Here is an 18,200-nt window from a genome sequence, read left to right as displayed (position 1 = left end):
TTTTTTTATGGCTACATGTGTGTATAACATAACATTTACCTTTTAACTTGTTTTTTTTTTTCATTTGTGTATGTGTGTTGTGCATTCATGTGTGTAGACATGTTTACGTGGGTGTGGGTGCATGTGCACTTATCTGCATTTATGTGTAGATACCCAAATTTGATGTGGAGAATCACCCCGAATCACTGTCTACTTTACTCATTGAGGCAGGGTCTCTCAATCGAACCCAGAGTTCACTGATAATGATTAGTGTTACTAGTGTCTTTGCTTTAGGGACACCCTATCTCCATCTTCTGTGGCTCGAAGTACAGGCAGGACACCATGCCTGCTGAGCATTTACATAGATTCTCAGAATCCAAACCCTGCTCCTCATGCTTGTGTGGCAAGAACTTAAACTGCTGAGCCATCTTCTAGCCTTAAATAGCTATTTAAACAGTTAAATAGCTGTGTCTTTAAGAGTATATTGCAATGGTGTTAGTGTGTGGCTGCCATCTTTCTGAGGATTTCTTCCTATCTCAAGCTGATAGATACTGTGTCCAGTAAACCCTGACTCCACATCCCAGCTAGGCTGACTTGAGACAGTGTGTTTCACCTGTACAGGGCAAGGCTGGGAATAGCCCTGCCAAGACCAACTGGGCAGCAGGAAAACCCAGAATGGGAACAAGAAAAAGGGAAGGAGGGACCTGACTGCTCTATGCTTCCCCAATGACAAATGTCATTTTCACTTAACCCTCACCTGTGGCTGGAGTTATTAGCTTATTCTTCATGAAGACACCGAGGCACAGAGGGCGCTTCAAAGCTTATGAAAGGCCGCAGGATGGGGATGGAGGGCTGGGTTCCACTCTGCTCTGCTTATGGGAGGCTCTGACCTCGGCAACCAGAGTCCCTTGCCCAGGGTTCTCACCCAGCTGTGCATTTCTCGTAGTCTTTTGGTTTTCCAAAGCAGCTATGGAGGTTGGACTTGACTACTCTCACATCATGTCAGCAGGAGGCCCACTTAGAGGTCTCCTCCAACACGTGCCGCTGGATGGAACATGCAGGAACAGTCTTTTCCCTGAGTTTACAGGCTTCCCAGAGTGCCCTCTTAGCATTGACACACACATATCCTCTTTGTCACTGGTGCCAGTTCTTAACTATTAACTTTTATTATCAATTATTTAATAACTTAATTATTAATTTTTTCCTTCAGGGACAGGCACAGGCATAAAGCACTTGTTCAACAATGGGGTACAGTTAACTGTTAAACAGCTGACGAATTCAGGGCTTTCTCCACTAAGTCAGCTTGGACAACTGTCTGAGAAATGAGGGGATCATACAGAGCTCTTACTCCCCAAGTGAAGTCTCATGATGCTCCTAGACCTGACTTCCCCAGAGTAATATATGAAGTTTACCTGAAGATTAAGATGTGGGGTATGTGCCCCCCAAATTTACCTGGCAACTTCAGTGAAGAACACTGTTGGAATAGGATGTGGCTTCCTCCTGCCCTCTGGAGTGGGGACTAGGCGATGCTCCTTTTCTTGGGGCCATCAAAACAAGATTGGGGATCAATGGATGTCTCCTCCTTTTTGTAGTTTACTTCCTGCTTAGGAATCTGCCACTCTTTTCTAGTATACCTAGGCCCAGGAAGCTGACAGGAAACAGAATCCTTCACAGTTAGGTGGCTTTTCAGTTTTGTACTTGGGAGACTCAGGCTCCACGCTGAGGTACGACCATTCCCAAAGCAGTCCCATGGTTTTGCTCTGCCTCCCCTTCTCCTAAAGCTGTCTCCAGTTGAGTAAAGCCACACCACCTAGGCTTCTTCTGGCTTTCTTAGGGTCCTCCATATACGTTCCCCATCTAGGACCCATTTCACACTGGCACTACCTCAGCATCATTTTCCTCCCGGAAGCGCTTCCTGACCACTTGAACAGAGTGGATCACTTTGCTGTCATGTTCTCCCAGCCCCCATGTCCTCCCTGGTGTCCTTTCCTAGCTCACATCACCCATTATACTCTTTTCTGCTGACTCATGAGTCTCTTTTACTGTCTATCTGCTAGGCTGCCATAGGCTCCCTTTCCTCAAAGAGAACCTGACCTCTGTGCCCAACCCATGAACTACTGCATGGGTTCTAGATCCTTCACACTTGTTCTAGATCCTTCTTCCTGAGGCCACAGTTGTGAAATGCCATGTGATCTGTGTCATATCGGTTCCCAGCTCATCAGAGATAGGCTAGATCTTCCGCCTAGCCACTTTGTGAGTCTAGCTGGCCAAGGGGCTCCCAAGTAGCTGATAAGAGTCATGTAGGATCAGGGCAGAGGAAGCTGCAGGATTAGGGTGGGGTGTCCTCAGACAGTGAATGCTGAGGTGTGATATGTTATGTTTGTATTGCTCTGTGGAGGGAACAGCTGGTGTCTGGGCTTTCAGAATATCCTGGTATGGATGACTTGTTTCTTGAAGGGTCTGGGTTCTCAAGATCTGCCTCGCCGTGTCTTCCACAGGTACATGTACCCCTCAATGGATCAGCTGGCTGAAATGCTTCCTGGAGTCCTTCACCAGTTTGGGTAAGAGCAAAGGAGTCTCTTCTAAGGTTGTCAGCTTGGTCAGAAGGGCAGCTGCTGGCTTCCTTCTCTTCCTTGACCTGACCACTAAAATGCAGGTTGGAGTTCTCAGATGAGTCCAGAAAGGAGCTTGTTGCAGCTTGTACCCACTGTTTCCCCCAGCTTGGCCTCCCTCTCTGTGTCCCTTGACTGTAGCCTTGCTTCTTGAGTGACCCCAATGCCCACTCTGTCCTTGCCTTCTGATCCCATGGAACGTTCTGGAATAGTGTTCCCTGGGAGCTTGGCTTCTCTCTCCAGACTTTCCTGCTGCCCTGGAAAACTTCCTTTTCTTTCCCACTGCAACCTTGACTAGGGTTAAACCCATGGTTCTGGCCCAATTTGTTCTCATTCCGAGTTTCAGAATCCAGAATAAAGCTTGTGAGTGGGGGGAGTCAACCATCGTCTTAATGGGCCTTCCTGTAAATGCTAGGTGTCTCAGAGCCTTGACTGGCTGCAGCAAGGGGAAAAGGAGCAAGAGGGATGAGGCCCCCAAGGTCACGGCTCTGGACTTGGAGGGCACATCAGTGCAACCTGCGTCTCATGGCATGGGCAAGCTTGTTGGCATCCTCAGCAAAGATATCTAAGGGGTGGAGCTCTTAGGAAAATAAGTGAGGGAAGTTTATTGGAGTAGGCAGGGGCTCCATCACATCTCCCTTTGGTGACCTAAATGTTCCTTTGTTTCTAGGCTCAAGAGTGTCATTGGCATGGGGACAGGAGCTGGCGCCTACATCCTGACCCGCTTTGCAGTAAGTTCCTCTAAAATTTGTAAAATTACATTAAAAAAAATACTTAGGGGCTAGGGAGCTAGCTTAGTAGGAAAGAATGTTGCTATGCAGGCATAGAGACTTGAGGACTGGAGTTTGAATCCCCAGAACTCATGTGAAAGATAGGCGTGGCTGTAGGTGCCTGTAACCTCAGCTTGGGGATGGGGGGAGATAGGTGGAGACTCTGGAGAGGTGTCTGGCCAGCGAGCCTAGCCTAAAAGGTGAGCTTCCTATTTGATGAGAGACCCTGTCTCAAAAGAACACAGTGGAGAGCAACAGAGATAGACACCTGTGCCTTGCCCTGGCTTCTGCGTGATTATGCTGGGTGTATATACTTGCACACTCATACATGTGGCACTCACACAGACACACAAATAAATAAATAAATGAAATTTGAAAAGCATCAAAAAACCCACTTCCATTCCCCCAGCAAGAGCCACTGGGGCCACTTGTGGCTTGTGCCACCTGGGTACCTACGCATGTACTCTTGTGCATTCATTCTAACAGCTTTGGTTTTTCTGGTGCTGAAATGCCACAGTAGACAGGGCTTTTGGTCACTGGTCTTGTTCGCTGAGCAGGAAATGTGGGTGGCTTTGCACTCACAGCATCCTCTGGTCCCACAGTGTTTTATCTCAGAATTTTGAGACCCAGGTCCCTTGGGACCCTGATGGAGTCTAAAGAGTCAGTCGCATGAGAATGTGGCAGTGCCCACTGCTGGCACTATGGGTATCCTTTCATGCCTTTGCCAGTTACCTTAAAGTGACTCACATCCTTTAACCCAAGGTATTTTGATGCCTGCTAAATGCAATGCTTCCATGATTCTCAGGCATACCGTCAAAGTGCAAATCAGCTCAGGCATCAGCTTCAGGTAGATGCTGGGATGGTCTTGGAGTCCTAAATACATAGGCATTGCAGATAACAGGGCCACAGGGCATTTCTGGGCCCTTCTCACTTGGTGTGGCTTGGCCATTGCACCATTGGGCATCTGGGGAAGCTGAGGCTCTGTGAGGTGAAGGGACTTGATTAGCAGGTCTTCCAAGTGTGAGTGTGTTCTTTCTTCTTCTATGGCTTCTTCCTTCTGCTCTTGTGAGGACCTGATCCACTTTTGACTGAGCCTCAGTTCTGCACTGACTATGTCAGGAAGCTGTTAACACTGGCTCCAAGGTTCTGCTATGATTGGCTTCAAGGCTTCAATAGTTTTATGTCTTAGTTATATCTCATATTGTGTCTCTGATTACAGCTCAACAACCCTGAGATGGTGGAGGGCCTCGTGCTCATGAATGTGAACCCCTGTGCTGAAGGCTGGATGGACTGGGCCGCCTCCAAGGTGAGACTGGGCAGGGCAGGCAGATGTGGTCCCTGCCTCCCTCCAGGGAAGCATCTTCTTGGCCCCACTCTTCCCTTTCCTGACTGCACAGAGAGCAACCTTCCTTGGCTCTGTTTAGGCTAGCAACCATTTGCTGCTCGGAAGGTCTAAGTCACTCTGCCCTGGCTGTTATCCCAAGGGTTCCTGTTGATCCTGTTGATTTTTGTTTAAGTGATGGTTGCTTTCCTTTTTTTCTGTAAAGTCCCCAGCATGTGCCAAGGATAGGAAGAAACGTCCCATCAGGGTGGGGCAAAGCTGCTCAGGCTGGAGTGATTGGTCTCTCATTTGGAATGATGGTTTTGTTAGTTTGGGCAGCTGTTGGGGAAGAGGGCATGACCCTTACCCACCCTCTTCCTGTCTGCAAGATGCTGAGATTCTTCCTAAAGCATGGATAGGCCTGTCCCTGCCTGTAAAGCAGTCAGGAGCAAAGCATCCTCCCTGGTTTTTATTTTATTTTCCAGCTGAGAAAGGGACATTCCATTTAGGTCCACTTGGCTGTGGCTCAGCTCTTCTGAGCCAAACAGGGAGGGCTGGGGCACTGGCCTCCGGCTAAGATTTGCTTTGGGTTTTAATGATTTCCCCATGTCTGTCCCTCTGGCTTTGAAGGACAACCTGCATATCTAGGGCCTTTGGTATGCCAGGCATGAGTGTCAGAGCCTGGGCTACCTGGCTGCCTTATCGGATCCTTACTGTGGGAGCCTTCTTATGTCCTGATGACATGGGTTTTAACACCTCCAGTTGTAGATGAGAGCCAGGCCAGTGCTCAGCAGCTTCAGGTAGCCATCAGGCCAGTCAAGGACCCCAGGTCAAATGCTCACCTTCCTTACCCATCTCTACCCAAGCTGGGCTACCTGTGGTATCTACCTTAACTGTCCATAGAGCATCTACCATGTACATGTAGCATTTATAAAGTTCCTGTTGTGTAACTAGTGGTTTGGATTTTATGTCACGATCTGAACATTTATTGAGCACCATCTGCATACTGCTATGCTTTCAGATCCTGCTGTATACAGTCGTTTGGGAGGTGGTGTGGGAAGTAATTAATGAATTCAAAGACTTCATAGACCAGAAACTTAGATGGAGGGAAGAAACTAGGAAATGGTGAAGGAGTAGTCATGACTGAGTGAACGCTGTGCTGTGGATAAGGAGATCACTGTGTTGTGGTGGGGCCTCTGTGTTGAGCACTTGGTGAGCCTTGGGAGCAGGGAAAACTTGGCCAAGCTAGTTTGTGGTTCCACCCCACTTGCTGTGTATTCTTGATGTGGGCTGTAAGAGGAAGGAACTGGATGGAAAGTCAGGCCTGGCCTGCCCTGGGCTGTAGGTTCAGGAGGAGACCAGAGACAGGAACCGAACAGCCATACAAGCAGGTATGTGACATCCAAGATGTCTGAGGTAACTGACTTCTGCTGAGGAAAGGCTTGTGTGGGCTCACCAGTTGGGAGGATTTGCTCCTTTTGGCAAGAGAGTATGCCATGGCAGTGGCTGGGAATAAAAGTAAACGAAGCTACCCCTGGAGGCCTACTGTGGGCCTCAACATCTTAAAGGTTCCCCCTTACCACAATAGTGCTAAGTGAGTGAGCAAGCCTTTACTAAATTGGTCTATGGCACGCATCCCAGAGTCAAAGCTCTGGCCAGGATATCATGGGGACCTGCCTGAGGCTCAGGGAGCCAGGTGTCTCTCTGCCCACAGGGTCCCAGGCTGGCTGACTTTCTGTCTCTGCTGTTGAGTTGCCAATTTTTCTTTGCTTACCCTCCACAGATCTCAGGATGGACCCAAGCCCTGCCAGACATGGTAGTGTCCCACCTCTTTGGCAAGGTGAGTGGTATGGGCATCCTGCTGCCCCCGCTGAGCCCTTAACCCTGTGGCTCTCAGCACAGGGCCACATGGGCAGGTGGTACAGACAAGATACAATCAAGGGGTGACCCAGTCTGAGGTCTGGGAATTACTGTGAAATATTGTCACCCAGCCAGCAAGCCATTCATTCTGTTTTTCTACCTACCCCCTTCTGAGAATTTCATACATGTGTGCCATGTCTTTTGATCAAATGTACCCCAAGTTCTTCCCCTCCAGCTCCTCCCAGATTTTCCCTCCTGACTAAATGTGTGTTTTAAAAATTACTGAATTTTTCTGGTGCTGCTGGTATGAGCAAGAGTATAGAGCTATCCGCTGGCATGAACAGCTTACCTGGGGCGCCATTGCTGAAGGAAACAGATTCCCCCCTTCCCTCCAGCATCAAGAGCCAATAGTTCCTCAGCCAGGGGTGGGGCTTCTTGATAACCTGTTTCTTTTGAGGCACAATGTGCAGCATATATTTGAACAAATCTGCCAGTCATCAGAGCAACTAGGATAGTGGAAATGTGTGCATGTCCTCAAACCTTTTCTCACTCCTCCCAGGCACCATCTGGGCTGCTTTCTGTCACTCTAGATTTGTCTGCGAATCCCATACTACTCTCTTTGCTGGGGCCTCTCTCCCTTAGCATGATTATTTTAGAGTCTACTTATGTTTCTGGATGCCATCATCCATTTGGTACTCGGTAATATTTCACTCAGTGAACATACCATAGCTTTACTGTTGACCTTTGTTGGGCCTTTATTTGTAATAGTTTGAGGTTGTTATGAATGGGGTCTGCAGTGTCCATGTCTGTGGGATCAGCTCCATGTCTGTGTGGGGCTCCATCCCCAGTATTGGCCAGGGATTCACTTATAGAATCACCGCCGGAGCTCTGTGACCAGACATTCATTCCAGTTTGAGGTGGGATAATTCAGACCAGAGGCTAAATGACTTCTGTAAGGTCTCCTAAGCCAGGAGAAGCATGACTGGGATTTGAACTTGTGAGTTTGGCTACAGCATGTGACCCTCTAAGCCTCTGCCATTGCCTGGTTCTTACATGGGCTGAAGGCAGAGCAGGCACGCTTACAGTGTCCCGGTGGCAGGCCTGGCCTCTGCCTCTGTCTGCTGTCAAGTATCTGACCTCAGCCAGAGCCCACAGCCCTGAGAGAGGATGTACTTTCGGCTCACATCCAAGTTTAATGTCTGGAAAACCCCTTGGTTGCCCAGACTCGGGGATGCGCTGCTTACTGGATGGAGCGTTCTCTGCTCTGAGCTAATGAATGTGATGGCACTTTGATGCCCTCTTGAGTTTCAGCGCAGCAGGAAACACCCTGCTTTGCTTTGGTGTCACCCTGGGCTTGTCACTGAGATGGCTTAGGCCAGCCCGAGATTATCATCACACAGTTCAGACTTTCCTCAGGTCTCTTGAGGCTGGCTGATGCCCCCAAGTTGCTGCTGTTTTTTGATCAAGTTCCTCAGACCACTTTTCCCCCAGGATGTCTTTTTCTCATGGCTTGGCCAGCTTGCTGACAAAGCAACCTTCTGATCCCCTAAGTGACAGGAGCAAGTGGCTCTGAGGGCTACCATGAAGCAGGAACCCTGAGTGTAGCTGAGGCTCCTGAATGAAAGCTAGGCCTCCCTGGTGGGCTCCTTCTGGCTGCCAGTGGCTGTCACTAAGTAGTGTGCACTGGTCACCACACATCACAGGTGTCTCTGCCTCAGCTGTGTTATCCCTCCCTATCCCCGTGGCTCGAGCGAGCGGTGACAAGCCTTCCCCACTCTCTCCTCTGTCACCACAGGAGGAGATGCATAACAACGTGGAGGTGGTGCACACGTACCGCCAGCACATCCTCAACGACATGAACCCCAGCAACCTGCACCTATTCATCAGCGCCTACAACAGGTAAGGGACCATGTCAGGCTGGGGGCCTCATCAGCCTCCTGCAGCAGGTCTGCAGTGGAAGCCAAGGTCAGGACCGTACAGCTTAGGTTAGAGGACAACGGCATTGAGTAGGCTCTGCCAGGATCTGCCTGATGCTTCTATCTGGACTGTGGGACCAGGTAAGAGGGATGCAGCTGAGCAATCGGGGTGGAGAGTTGAGGCATGTGCCCTTGGCTGACTCAGAGTAAAAGCTGCTGTGGATAGACCTGGGCAACAGAGCAAAACACTGTGGGAATGCAGAACCCTGGAGGCTGCTGGGAAGAGAGTCTGTCCAGTGGAGGATAATGGATGAGGTGCTTGTTCAGAGCTTTCCTGGGGAGGGGACTGACTACACAGGGTCATTAGCATCAGTCAAGGCTCTGGAATGTGAATCCTCAGCCTGCAGAGGCACCACTGTTACACTCCCAGCACAGGGACCCGGAGTGAGCCTTGCATACATGTAACCTAGGACAGTGCCTAGGACTTAACCTCCTGGAAGTGAGTCTGCATTTGTAATGAACTTAGCATCTCTGGGGGGACTTTGGTCCCTTTCCTTAATCCTGTCAGCATCTCAGTGCAGGGGACCTGTGGCATTCTCACAGCTGTCTGAAGATGCAAATGGGTACCAAGAAGAGGGAGATGGGCTCCTGGCTGGACAGTGGGAATCACAGGAGTGAACTAGTCCCTGCACAGCAGCCGATGGAAAGGGGCTGTTACTGCGACAAAAGCACAGAGAGGTTTAGTCTCTTTTCCCGAGGTCACACAGCTAGGGAGTGGCTCAGTGTGATTTGAAATCTGCTGTGGTCTGAGAGCTTCAGAGGGCAGAGAGGCCAGGTGTTCACATGCAGGGACCAGGTCCACACTGGACCTCTGCTAGCAGAGTGGGACACCAGTGCAGGCTTTGGAACACATGGAGAGCAGGTTCGAGTTTTGGAGATGGCTTCTTGTGTTGAAGCTTCAGAGCTGCTGAGGGCAGGTTTTAGTTAGGAGTGGAGGGGTGCTGGGAGGCCATTCTGAAGATTTTGCAATGATGGGTGGGGGCTCTAGCCAGGGGAGTGAGGGACCTCTAGTGAGGACCTGATTTGTTTTCCTGTAGAAATAATATTAATACTGATAATAAATTTTAGGCCAAATGAGGAAAGTATCGCTAGAAACAGATGAGAGCTGTTGTTTTTTAACCCCTTCAATGGACACTATGTGGCCACGGGGTCTTGAGAGCTATGTGACCTCATAAAGATGATCTGTGCTATGGGTGTTCATCTAGAATGGGCTATGGTGGAAGTGGCTTCTGGGGCAGGTCTGCCAGTGCTAACCATATGCATGTTGTCTGCAGCCGACGGGACCTGGAGATTGAGCGGCCAATGCCTGGAACGCACACCGTCACCCTGCAGTGAGTGGCTTCCTTCTCCTGTGTTGCCAGGCTGCCATGCTTCACGCAGGGCTGCTGGCGTGGGCTTCTGCTGGGTGTGAGAAATGCCACCTTAGGGCCGAACACTTTGGTAGAGACGTCTGTCTACGTCTTACCCAGGGGATCTGACTTGAACTTCTCCTTGTGTAGCTGGAGTCACCACTGGGTCAGGGAGTATGTGATCATAACTAGAACTTTCGATTCAGGAGGCTGGCTGCCTTCGTTAAGCATGTTCAACAGCCATGGCTGACTTAGGCTGTGCTTCCCAAAGCCTAGAGGTGAAAGATACAGGACCTGACATGAGAGAGTCGTGTATATCTAGGAGTCAACAATTGTGGCTAACACCTTCCACTGGCAGTGATGGTGTCTCTCTGTGCTTCTCCGTGTGTGCCATGCTATTGGATACTTGTGAACGTGGCATGTGTCATTTTCTTTGTCATTTATGCCAGACACTTTTTTGTCCATCTAAACTCCTGAAAAATCCCTGTTCCCTTTTCCCCAGGCGGAGGGTGCTTTGGATGAAAGCATCAAGATATAGGAATCATTGGGCTGAAATTTTATATGGAGATATAAGTAACTGCTAGTCCGTCCCCTTCAAAGTTCAAAGCAGAGGATGTTAGCCTAGGGCCATAGAGGTGCAAATGGTGCTAGAGAACCAAAATAGCCTCTTAGACTCCTGCTGCAGCCCAGAGTCTATGTAAGAACCCAGAGACGGATCCTGGGATGACTCCTCTTTCCCCGTCCTGTGCAGGTGCCCTGCTCTGCTGGTGGTTGGGGACAACTCTCCTGCCGTGGATGCTGTGGTATGTATCAGTTTAGCAGGCCACAGGTGCTCACCTATATGAGTCCCCCTGATTTCCCCTCCCAATGCAAGGACACTGTTTAAATGCCACACCAGCCTTGGGGCAGGGCTCAGACCAGCTTCTCGCTGTGTCCACCAGTCCCGACTGCCCGCCCATCTGCCTCCCCTGCCCTCCTGCTATCTGTGGGCACCTCATCTCCATGGCAGGATTAAGCAGCAGATGGGCCTTTCCGCTTAGCAGAAGAACGAGTCAGGCAGCCGGGTCAGGCAGAGCTTTCTCCCTCAGTTTACCCTCTAATTCTCACCTGCAATGCTAAGGAGGCACAGAGAGGGTGCCTGCTTTCTGACAACCCCACACCTGGGGAGATGTGTGACATGAGGCTGTTGCTCAGAGACCAGACTGCCTGGCTCTGCCTCTATAGTGTGCCACAGAGCTGGATGTACCCTGACTTGTCTCCAGGTCACAGCACTAGTCATGGCAGGGCCAGGCTGCAAACCCACAAGTGTTGAACAACCCAAAGCCCACCTTCTTTCTTCATGGCTGAAGGAACGCTGGTGTTTCAGATGGTGGGGCCGAGTATAGGGGAGAACAGAACACTCTCGACTTTGGCTGTGAATCACATGCTTACCTAGTCTCTCCCCTTGTTCAGGTGGAATGCAACTCCAAGTTGGACCCCACGAAGACCACCCTGCTCAAGGTATGAGCATCAGTGGGGCTGCAGCTGGCATGGCTTAGAGGCCCCACATGTATTTGTAACTGAGCTAAGCTTGTTGACACATAGAACTGTTGTTAGAGTCATAAAATTAAGGATATGGAGTTGGGTGTCGTACATAGCCCTGTGATCCCAGCACTCCAGAGGCAGAGGCAGGAGCATCTCAAGTTTGAGGCTCTCCTAGGCTACATGGCTTGTTCTAGGCTAGCCCAGACCATACTTTGAGACCCTGTCTCTGAAGGGGAGGAAGGAAGGGAAATATGGAGATAGGGCGTTAGTTAAGGAAGCAAGCCAGCTTGGAGCCGATCTGAGGCTGCAAAGCGAAGTGGTCCATCCTGGGGACTAGACTGCAGGGCTCTACACACTTCCGTCCATACAGCTGGGGAAAGATAGACTGGGAGCACAGGACAAGAGTCTCCTTTTCCTAGGATGGGGCAACGATACCTGCATCAGAGGGCTACACCACACCCCTGTGCGGTGAGAGGCTGGGAGGCCAAGGAAGCCTCCTCCAGCAACATCTCCTGAGTTCAGTGTGATTGGTACCTTGTGCTAGGTTAGAGGTCTGCAGAAACCCCACAGCCTGCAGTCAGGGCTGTTTGCATACCCAAAGGCACCTGTGTGTGGCAGCTGTGTCTGGGTTGTGTCACAGGCTCAGGCTCATCCTAAGGATCTCCCCACTGGGTATATTCTGGAGGCTGGGATCTTGAAAGTTCCATAAGCCACCTTGGCTTCCAAAATGGCAGAGTTGAGCCCTGTATGCTTTTAGGGGTTAAATGGACCGATCTGTGGGGCCTGTTGCTGTGCCTAAGCTTCAAGTAGTTGCCAAGGAGGATAAGGGGCTACAGTCTACAGTATCACCATGATCAACCCACCCAGAGCAGTGTCGGATGGGTGGTCCTGGGGTCAGTCTCACAGAGCACAGATCACTGCAGCTCTGGCCTAGGTGTTTGGTGCTAACCAGCCTCCTTCCCTTCTAGATGGCAGACTGTGGCGGCCTCCCACAGATCTCTCAGGTGAGTGAAACTGTGGCTTTCTTGCTCAACACCCGTCACCTCCCACTGGTGAGGTACATGTGCCTTTCTGTCCTAAGAGCTCCCTTTTCCTACTCCCTCTGTGTCGCATCCAATGGCAGTTTCTGAATATATTCTTCATAAAAATGCTTTATAAATAATGTGGATTCACTAGATCCCCATCTAGCAGCTTTTGGGGACTGGGTGACCCTGAGATCAACAGACTTAAGAGATTTGCCAGGTGGACCTGGCTTGGCCATGGGGTCAGAATCTTGGTTGTTTTGCCTTAGCCAGGGGCCACTGGGAGCTCAAGCCCAGAACAGAGAACCTACCAAAATATGTGTTTTATATGCTTATATGTGTGTGTGTGTGTGTGTGTGTGTATATATATATATATATATATATATATATACATGCATGTACGTATGCATGTGCGCATGAGGGTTGTACATGTGTGCCTGTGTGGGAACCTGTATTCCTCGATCTGTGTACCTTGTTTGCTCATCTTCCTCCAGTCCTTGGCCTGCTCCCTGCTCTCTTTTTCTGTTTGCAGCCAGGGCAGATCTAGCCTGGGCCTGGACTGAAACTAAACACTGGTGGGAACTAAGCCTCAAGCCTGATTCCCCTGTAGCCCCGCCCACTGTGCCTTCCAGGACACGGTGTCTGCAAAAGACTTTCTCAGGGCTGTTGAGATTATACCTTTGCTGTCGTTCTCAGAGGCTGGAGGAGCTGGCATTTCAGCTCAGCATCCTAAGGGGAAACGGAGGCTGGAGAGAAGGAAATGTTGCCTATGGTAACAGTGACCAGAGGTGCTCAGCTGGCCCCCTCTTCTCATTCAGAATTGGTCCGTCTTGAACGGATGTCCTTTCTCTCTGCAGCCCAGTCATGCCTTGCTTTGCCATTGTTTGGAGTCTTCCAAGATTCCAGGGGGGCAACTTTTGCATAGCTAAATGTCACCCAGGCTCTTTGCCTCCTTGCTGAGGAGTGGCAGGAGTTGGTGAAGGTGAGGGCTGGGGACTCCATGGTCTCTGCCTGGGAGGAGAGTGAGCCACTGGGCAGTGCCTTCCTGAGCTTGGATCAAGGGATGACAACAGATGTGCTCTTGGTGCCACCTCCTTGGCCCCAGTTAGGTTGAATGAGTCCTGCAGAGGAAACAGCAGCTCTGGAGGTGGCCCTGGCACTGTCTGTTCATTTATCCAAGCCTAGTTAACCCAGCTAGTGATAATAGCCATCCATTCCCTTGATCTTTCCTTCTTCCCTCCCTCCCTCCCTCCCTCCCTCCCTCCCTTCCTCCCTCCCTTCCTTCCTTCCTTTTCTTCTCCCATCCATCCTTCTCCCCTTCCTTTCTCTGCCCATCAATCCCATTCTCATCCATCCATCAATGAACAATCTGACCTTTTGTGCCTCCTCCTTTCTTCCAGCCTGTCCTTCTCTGCTTTCTTCTCCACATTCCTTCCATTTCCTCCTTCTGTCCTTCCCTCCACCTCCGCATCCTTCTTTCCTTCCTATCATCTCTTCCCTCCTTCCTGCCATATCCTCACTTCTCTCTTCCATCTCTCCCTTCCTCCATCACCTCATCCCTCCTTCCCTCCATTTCTCCATCCCTCCCTCCTTTCATACTTCCTTCCCTCCCTCCCTCCCTCCCTCCCTCCCTCCCTCCGTCTCTCTCCCTTTGCCCTTCCCTCCATCTCTCTACCCCTCCATTCTCCCCTTCATTTCTCCATCCTCCACCCTCCCTCCATTCTTTCTACCCTTTCTTCTTTTGACTGATATTTCCCCATCACTGACTGTCCTTTCTATTCCCCCAACCATCTTAACATCAACCTGATGTGAACCACCTCAAGCACAGAATTCCTGGCATGGAGGAACAGGTTCATCCACATGACCCTCACTTACTAGCTCTCTGATCTTTGGGTAGGCACTTACCACCCAATCTGCTCATCTATGTCATGTACCTAGGAACACTGGCCTTGTCAGACTGGTGTCAGGTTTCCTGGAGTTCTGCAGAGTCCCTAGCAGGTTCATGACACTGGGCTTTGAGCACAGAGTATAATTTGATTATATACAGTTGAGGACATTGACTCAGAAAGTCCTGTAACTTATCCATGATGCTCTTTTAGCCATGAGGCAGGTTAGAGACGTTTAGTCCTGGTCAAAGCTGATTCTGGTCCTCGTTAGCCATCCCTTTGGTTTTCCTTGGCTTCTATGCTCTTCCTGTCCACAAGTGGTGGCTTCATCTTGGGCAGAGCTCTGGCTTTCAGGTATAGGTGGCCTATGGTGATCTGGACCTCCAGCCATTGACCTCATATTCTCTCTTTCTCTCTCTCTCCTACAGCCCGCCAAGCTTGCTGAGGCCTTCAAGTACTTTGTGCAGGGCATGGGCTACAGTGAGTATGACCCCTTGGGCACTAGGCAGGTGTGGGGGTGGTAATGTCACAGCCAGTGTGGGGAGGGGAATCTGTCTCTTGGTTGGCTTTAGCTCTTTAACACTGGGCAAGTCTGAGAAAGGAGTCCTCAAAACCATGAATGGCTGAATGAGGAATGAATCAGTAACCAGTTTGGTTATTGTGTGGCACACATCATGCAGCCTGCTGACATAAACTCAGATGGTGATGGCGTCTGAGCAGTGTGGTCTCAGAAGACCTCACTCATCGTGCATCCAGTCTGTTAAATGAGATGTCATTATGTACGTGTGAACAGAAGAGCTGACATTTATTTAGCTTTACATGAGAAACAGTTAAAGATGATTTAGGGCAGGAGTGAGAGAGAATACCCCTATTGGTCAGGCTGGTCTTGAATTCTTAATAATCTTCCTGCTTTAGTTTCCCAAGTGCTAGGATTACAGGGCAGGAACCACTATACTAGGCTAGGACTATCCCTTTAAACCTGCTGCCTTCCCCACATCCCCCCCGGGGGGGGGGGACAATGACTAAGAGCTGAACAAGGAATGCCCCTAATTTTGATTACACACTTGCTCAAGAGACCAGAGTTGTAGCAAAGGTGGCTAGGAAAGATTAGGAAGTCTTTTTTTTTTTCTCTCTCCTTTGGCCGTCACAGTAATCTTACAAGGGAGGGGGTAGGCAGGCCACAGAGTAGTGATTTGTGGAAGGCTAATGAAGCCAGAGCAGCATGTAAGAGGGAGACCAGAGTGCCTGAGACCAAAGGCAGAATGCTTCTTTGCTAGATCATTAAGTCAGGGAACTGAAGGGCAGAGCAGCCTGCTTCAGGAACTTCTTTCTTCCTGCGTCAATCTCAAAGTGAGTTGGTCACTCATGCAGCCCCTTTTTGTCAGAAATGCCAAATGCCAAGCTGTGACCAGGACTCCCAGGCTCGGCTGGGCAGCAGCCTTGGTTGGCACTGGTTGACTGACACATTAGTTATGTGCCAAAGCAGTCCACTCAGTCCTTCCTGCCTGTTGCTCAGCATTGCCCGTCCATGCATCCTTCTTAGCTGGAAAAGTCGAAGCTCATGCTTTCTCCCCTGCACCACCCACTCATTTAGAAATGGATGGGCCTATTTGGTGAAGCACAACAGTTTCCCTATGGGCCTTCACCCACACTTGCTACCCAGGAAGACGGAGTGAGGCAGCCCGATGTCTGCGCCTCATACAAGGTCCGCATCTCTAGCTGTCCCTCACCAACGGAACACATTTGCCTGTGGACCTCCCTCCACCTAGCATGCTTTCCCTGGTAGAAAGGCGGGGAGAACAGCTGGGCAGTCTGGTTTCCCTTGTGGGGTGTGTATCACAGCCCGTTTGCTGTGTATTCTGGGAGAAAAAGAAGCAAAAGGTAGGCCTCGGTTGTTGCCAGAATTTGTCTCACCTCTGTCCCCCAGTTCAGTCTGACAAAGCTTCCCATGGAAGATAATAGGAATCTCTTCCCTTGGAGAGATAATAGGATGAGCCACAGGCCCAAAGACATTGCCAAAGGAGGAGGTTCCTGTTCACAGAGTGCCTGCCTGTGATGCTGGGCTCACAGGGCTAGTCCATTGTATGTCTGGTGTTCTGGGAAGTTGTCATTTCCTGGTGAGGTCATCAGGACTCACAGATTTGGGTGGAGAAATAGAGACTCAGGGTGAAAAACATATGAGCCACAGATGTGCACTGACCCCGATTCTTTCTGAATTAAAAATAGGCTGTTTGTTATGTGGTGGCACACCCCTATAATCTCAGCATTTGGGATGCAGAAGGATCAGGAGTGAGTTCAAGGTCAACGCAGCCACATAGAGTATTGGAAGCCAGCCTGGGCTAAACAGAACCTTACTCAAAAACAAAGAGAGGAGAGAGGAGAGAGGAGAGAGAGAGAGAGAGAGAGAGAGAGAGAGAGAGAGAGAGAGAGAGAACCAACAGTAACAATAACACTGATTCTTTAAGGAGAGAATTCCACTGAGCAAGGACTAATCCAACTCTGGGTGTCTGCTCCAGGGCACTGCTTCATTAGGCTGTGGCACTAGTCACCCCAATGAGTGCCCTAAGAGACTCCCCCAGATAGGGCACTTAAATATCAGGAATGCATTTCCCCCACAAGTTCAGAGGCTGCAGGTCTGAGGTCATGATGTGGGCAGGGCTGGGCTCACTTTGCAAGACCTTTTCTTGCCTGCTGGACTCTGCAGGCTATATCAACCAGAGGCCTTCTGTGGCTTGTGGCTGCATTCTGCCAGTCTCCTCTATCCATATGGGCCTGGCCCTCTCTTGTTTTCTTATTATGGAGACTGCTTTTGGATTCGGAATCAGCCTAATCCAGAATGACCTCATCTTAACTAAAGATCTCTAAATTAAGTGTTCCGAACAAGGTTGTATTCTGAGGTTTTAAGTGGGCATGAATTTGGAGGAAACAGTGCAACCCCAGATAGGGTGAGGGTCGTTCTGTTCTATCCAATTCTGTCAGTCACCTGCTGTGGCATGGGCAGTTTGGGTCTTGTTAGGGATTGAGATCCAGCAGGATTCCGGAAGGCAGGCAGACTGCTAACATCTCCGAGGGAACCATGTGGTAAGACCTTGCATCCTCCCTGGGATGTACAGAGACTAGCCTTGCTGGCCTCCATGTTCTCCTGCCTACTGACAGTATATTGCAGAGGATGTTCATGATCATATGAAGGTCTTCATTTTGCAGACAGGAACAGGAAAGTTTTGAGAGTGACACTCCAGTAGCCACCCAGCTAATAAGCACATATTAATTCAGACCCAGATAATGGCTCAGGTCTCTTGCCACATGATCATTATATGCCTTTCCCGCATCTAGGCCTTACTGCCCCCTTTGTGAGTGGCATGGAAAGTGGATGGCCCCAAGGATGAAGGCAATAGAGAAGGGGTGCTCAGCTGGGTTCTTAGAAGCATCATGACTGAGACATGGGAATTTTTCCCATATCTGTAGAGGCTTCCCAAATCCTAACCACACTGTCTTCTGTGTTCCCCAGTGCCCTCTGCCAGCATGACCCGCCTGATGCGGTCCCGCACAGCCTCTGGCTCCAGTGTCACATCCCTGGAGGGCCCCCGCAGCCGCTCCCATACTAGTGAGGGCCCTCGAAGCCGCTCTCACACTAGCGAGGGGTCCCGTAGCCGCTCCCATACCAGCGAGGATGCGCGTCTCAACATCACCCCCAACTCGGGTGCCACCGGGAACAATGCCGGGCCCAAGTCCATGGAGGTGTCCTGCTAGGCAGTCTGTGCATCAGTCATCCTGGACTGGTGGTCTCTCCCTTAGCCCCCAACCCCTGCCTACCACCCTGCGCTAATGCGTATTAATCTAAAGCTGCTTTTGTAAGAATGAACTCTGGCCGTGGCAGACCCAGGCTGTTCAGGCTGCCACC

The 18,200-nt window shown here is 50.3% G+C and overlaps 1 protein-coding gene across 1 annotated transcript in view; it reads left to right on the top strand.

The window, feature by feature from the left end:
* The window catches only part of Ndrg1 (N-myc downstream regulated 1), a 47,947-nt gene that overhangs the window by 28,320 nt on the left and 1,427 nt on the right, over positions 1-18,200 (top strand). The window contains exons 6-16 of the mRNA XM_036208421.1: positions 2,478-2,540; positions 3,262-3,322; positions 4,581-4,667; positions 6,466-6,522; positions 8,338-8,441; positions 9,793-9,849; positions 10,619-10,670; positions 11,320-11,367; positions 12,360-12,395; positions 14,728-14,779; positions 17,808-18,200. The exon at positions 17,808-18,200 is cut by the window's right edge and continues 1,427 nt beyond it. Of these exons, the coding sequence (XP_036064314.1) occupies positions 2,478-2,540; positions 3,262-3,322; positions 4,581-4,667; positions 6,466-6,522; positions 8,338-8,441; positions 9,793-9,849; positions 10,619-10,670; positions 11,320-11,367; positions 12,360-12,395; positions 14,728-14,779; positions 17,808-18,049 (859 nt within the window). The 3' untranslated portion in view covers positions 18,050-18,200. The remainder of the gene's footprint in view (positions 1-2,477; positions 2,541-3,261; positions 3,323-4,580; positions 4,668-6,465; positions 6,523-8,337; positions 8,442-9,792; positions 9,850-10,618; positions 10,671-11,319; positions 11,368-12,359; positions 12,396-14,727; positions 14,780-17,807) is intronic.

Source organism: Onychomys torridus, chromosome 16 (genome assembly GCF_903995425.1).
Source record: "Onychomys torridus chromosome 16, mOncTor1.1, whole genome shotgun sequence".
In the NCBI taxonomy this organism is placed as follows: Eukaryota; Metazoa; Chordata; class Mammalia; order Rodentia; family Cricetidae; genus Onychomys; species Onychomys torridus.
The sequence above is the reverse complement of the archived record's forward strand: the minus strand, read 5'-3'. Positions and strand labels throughout refer to the sequence as shown.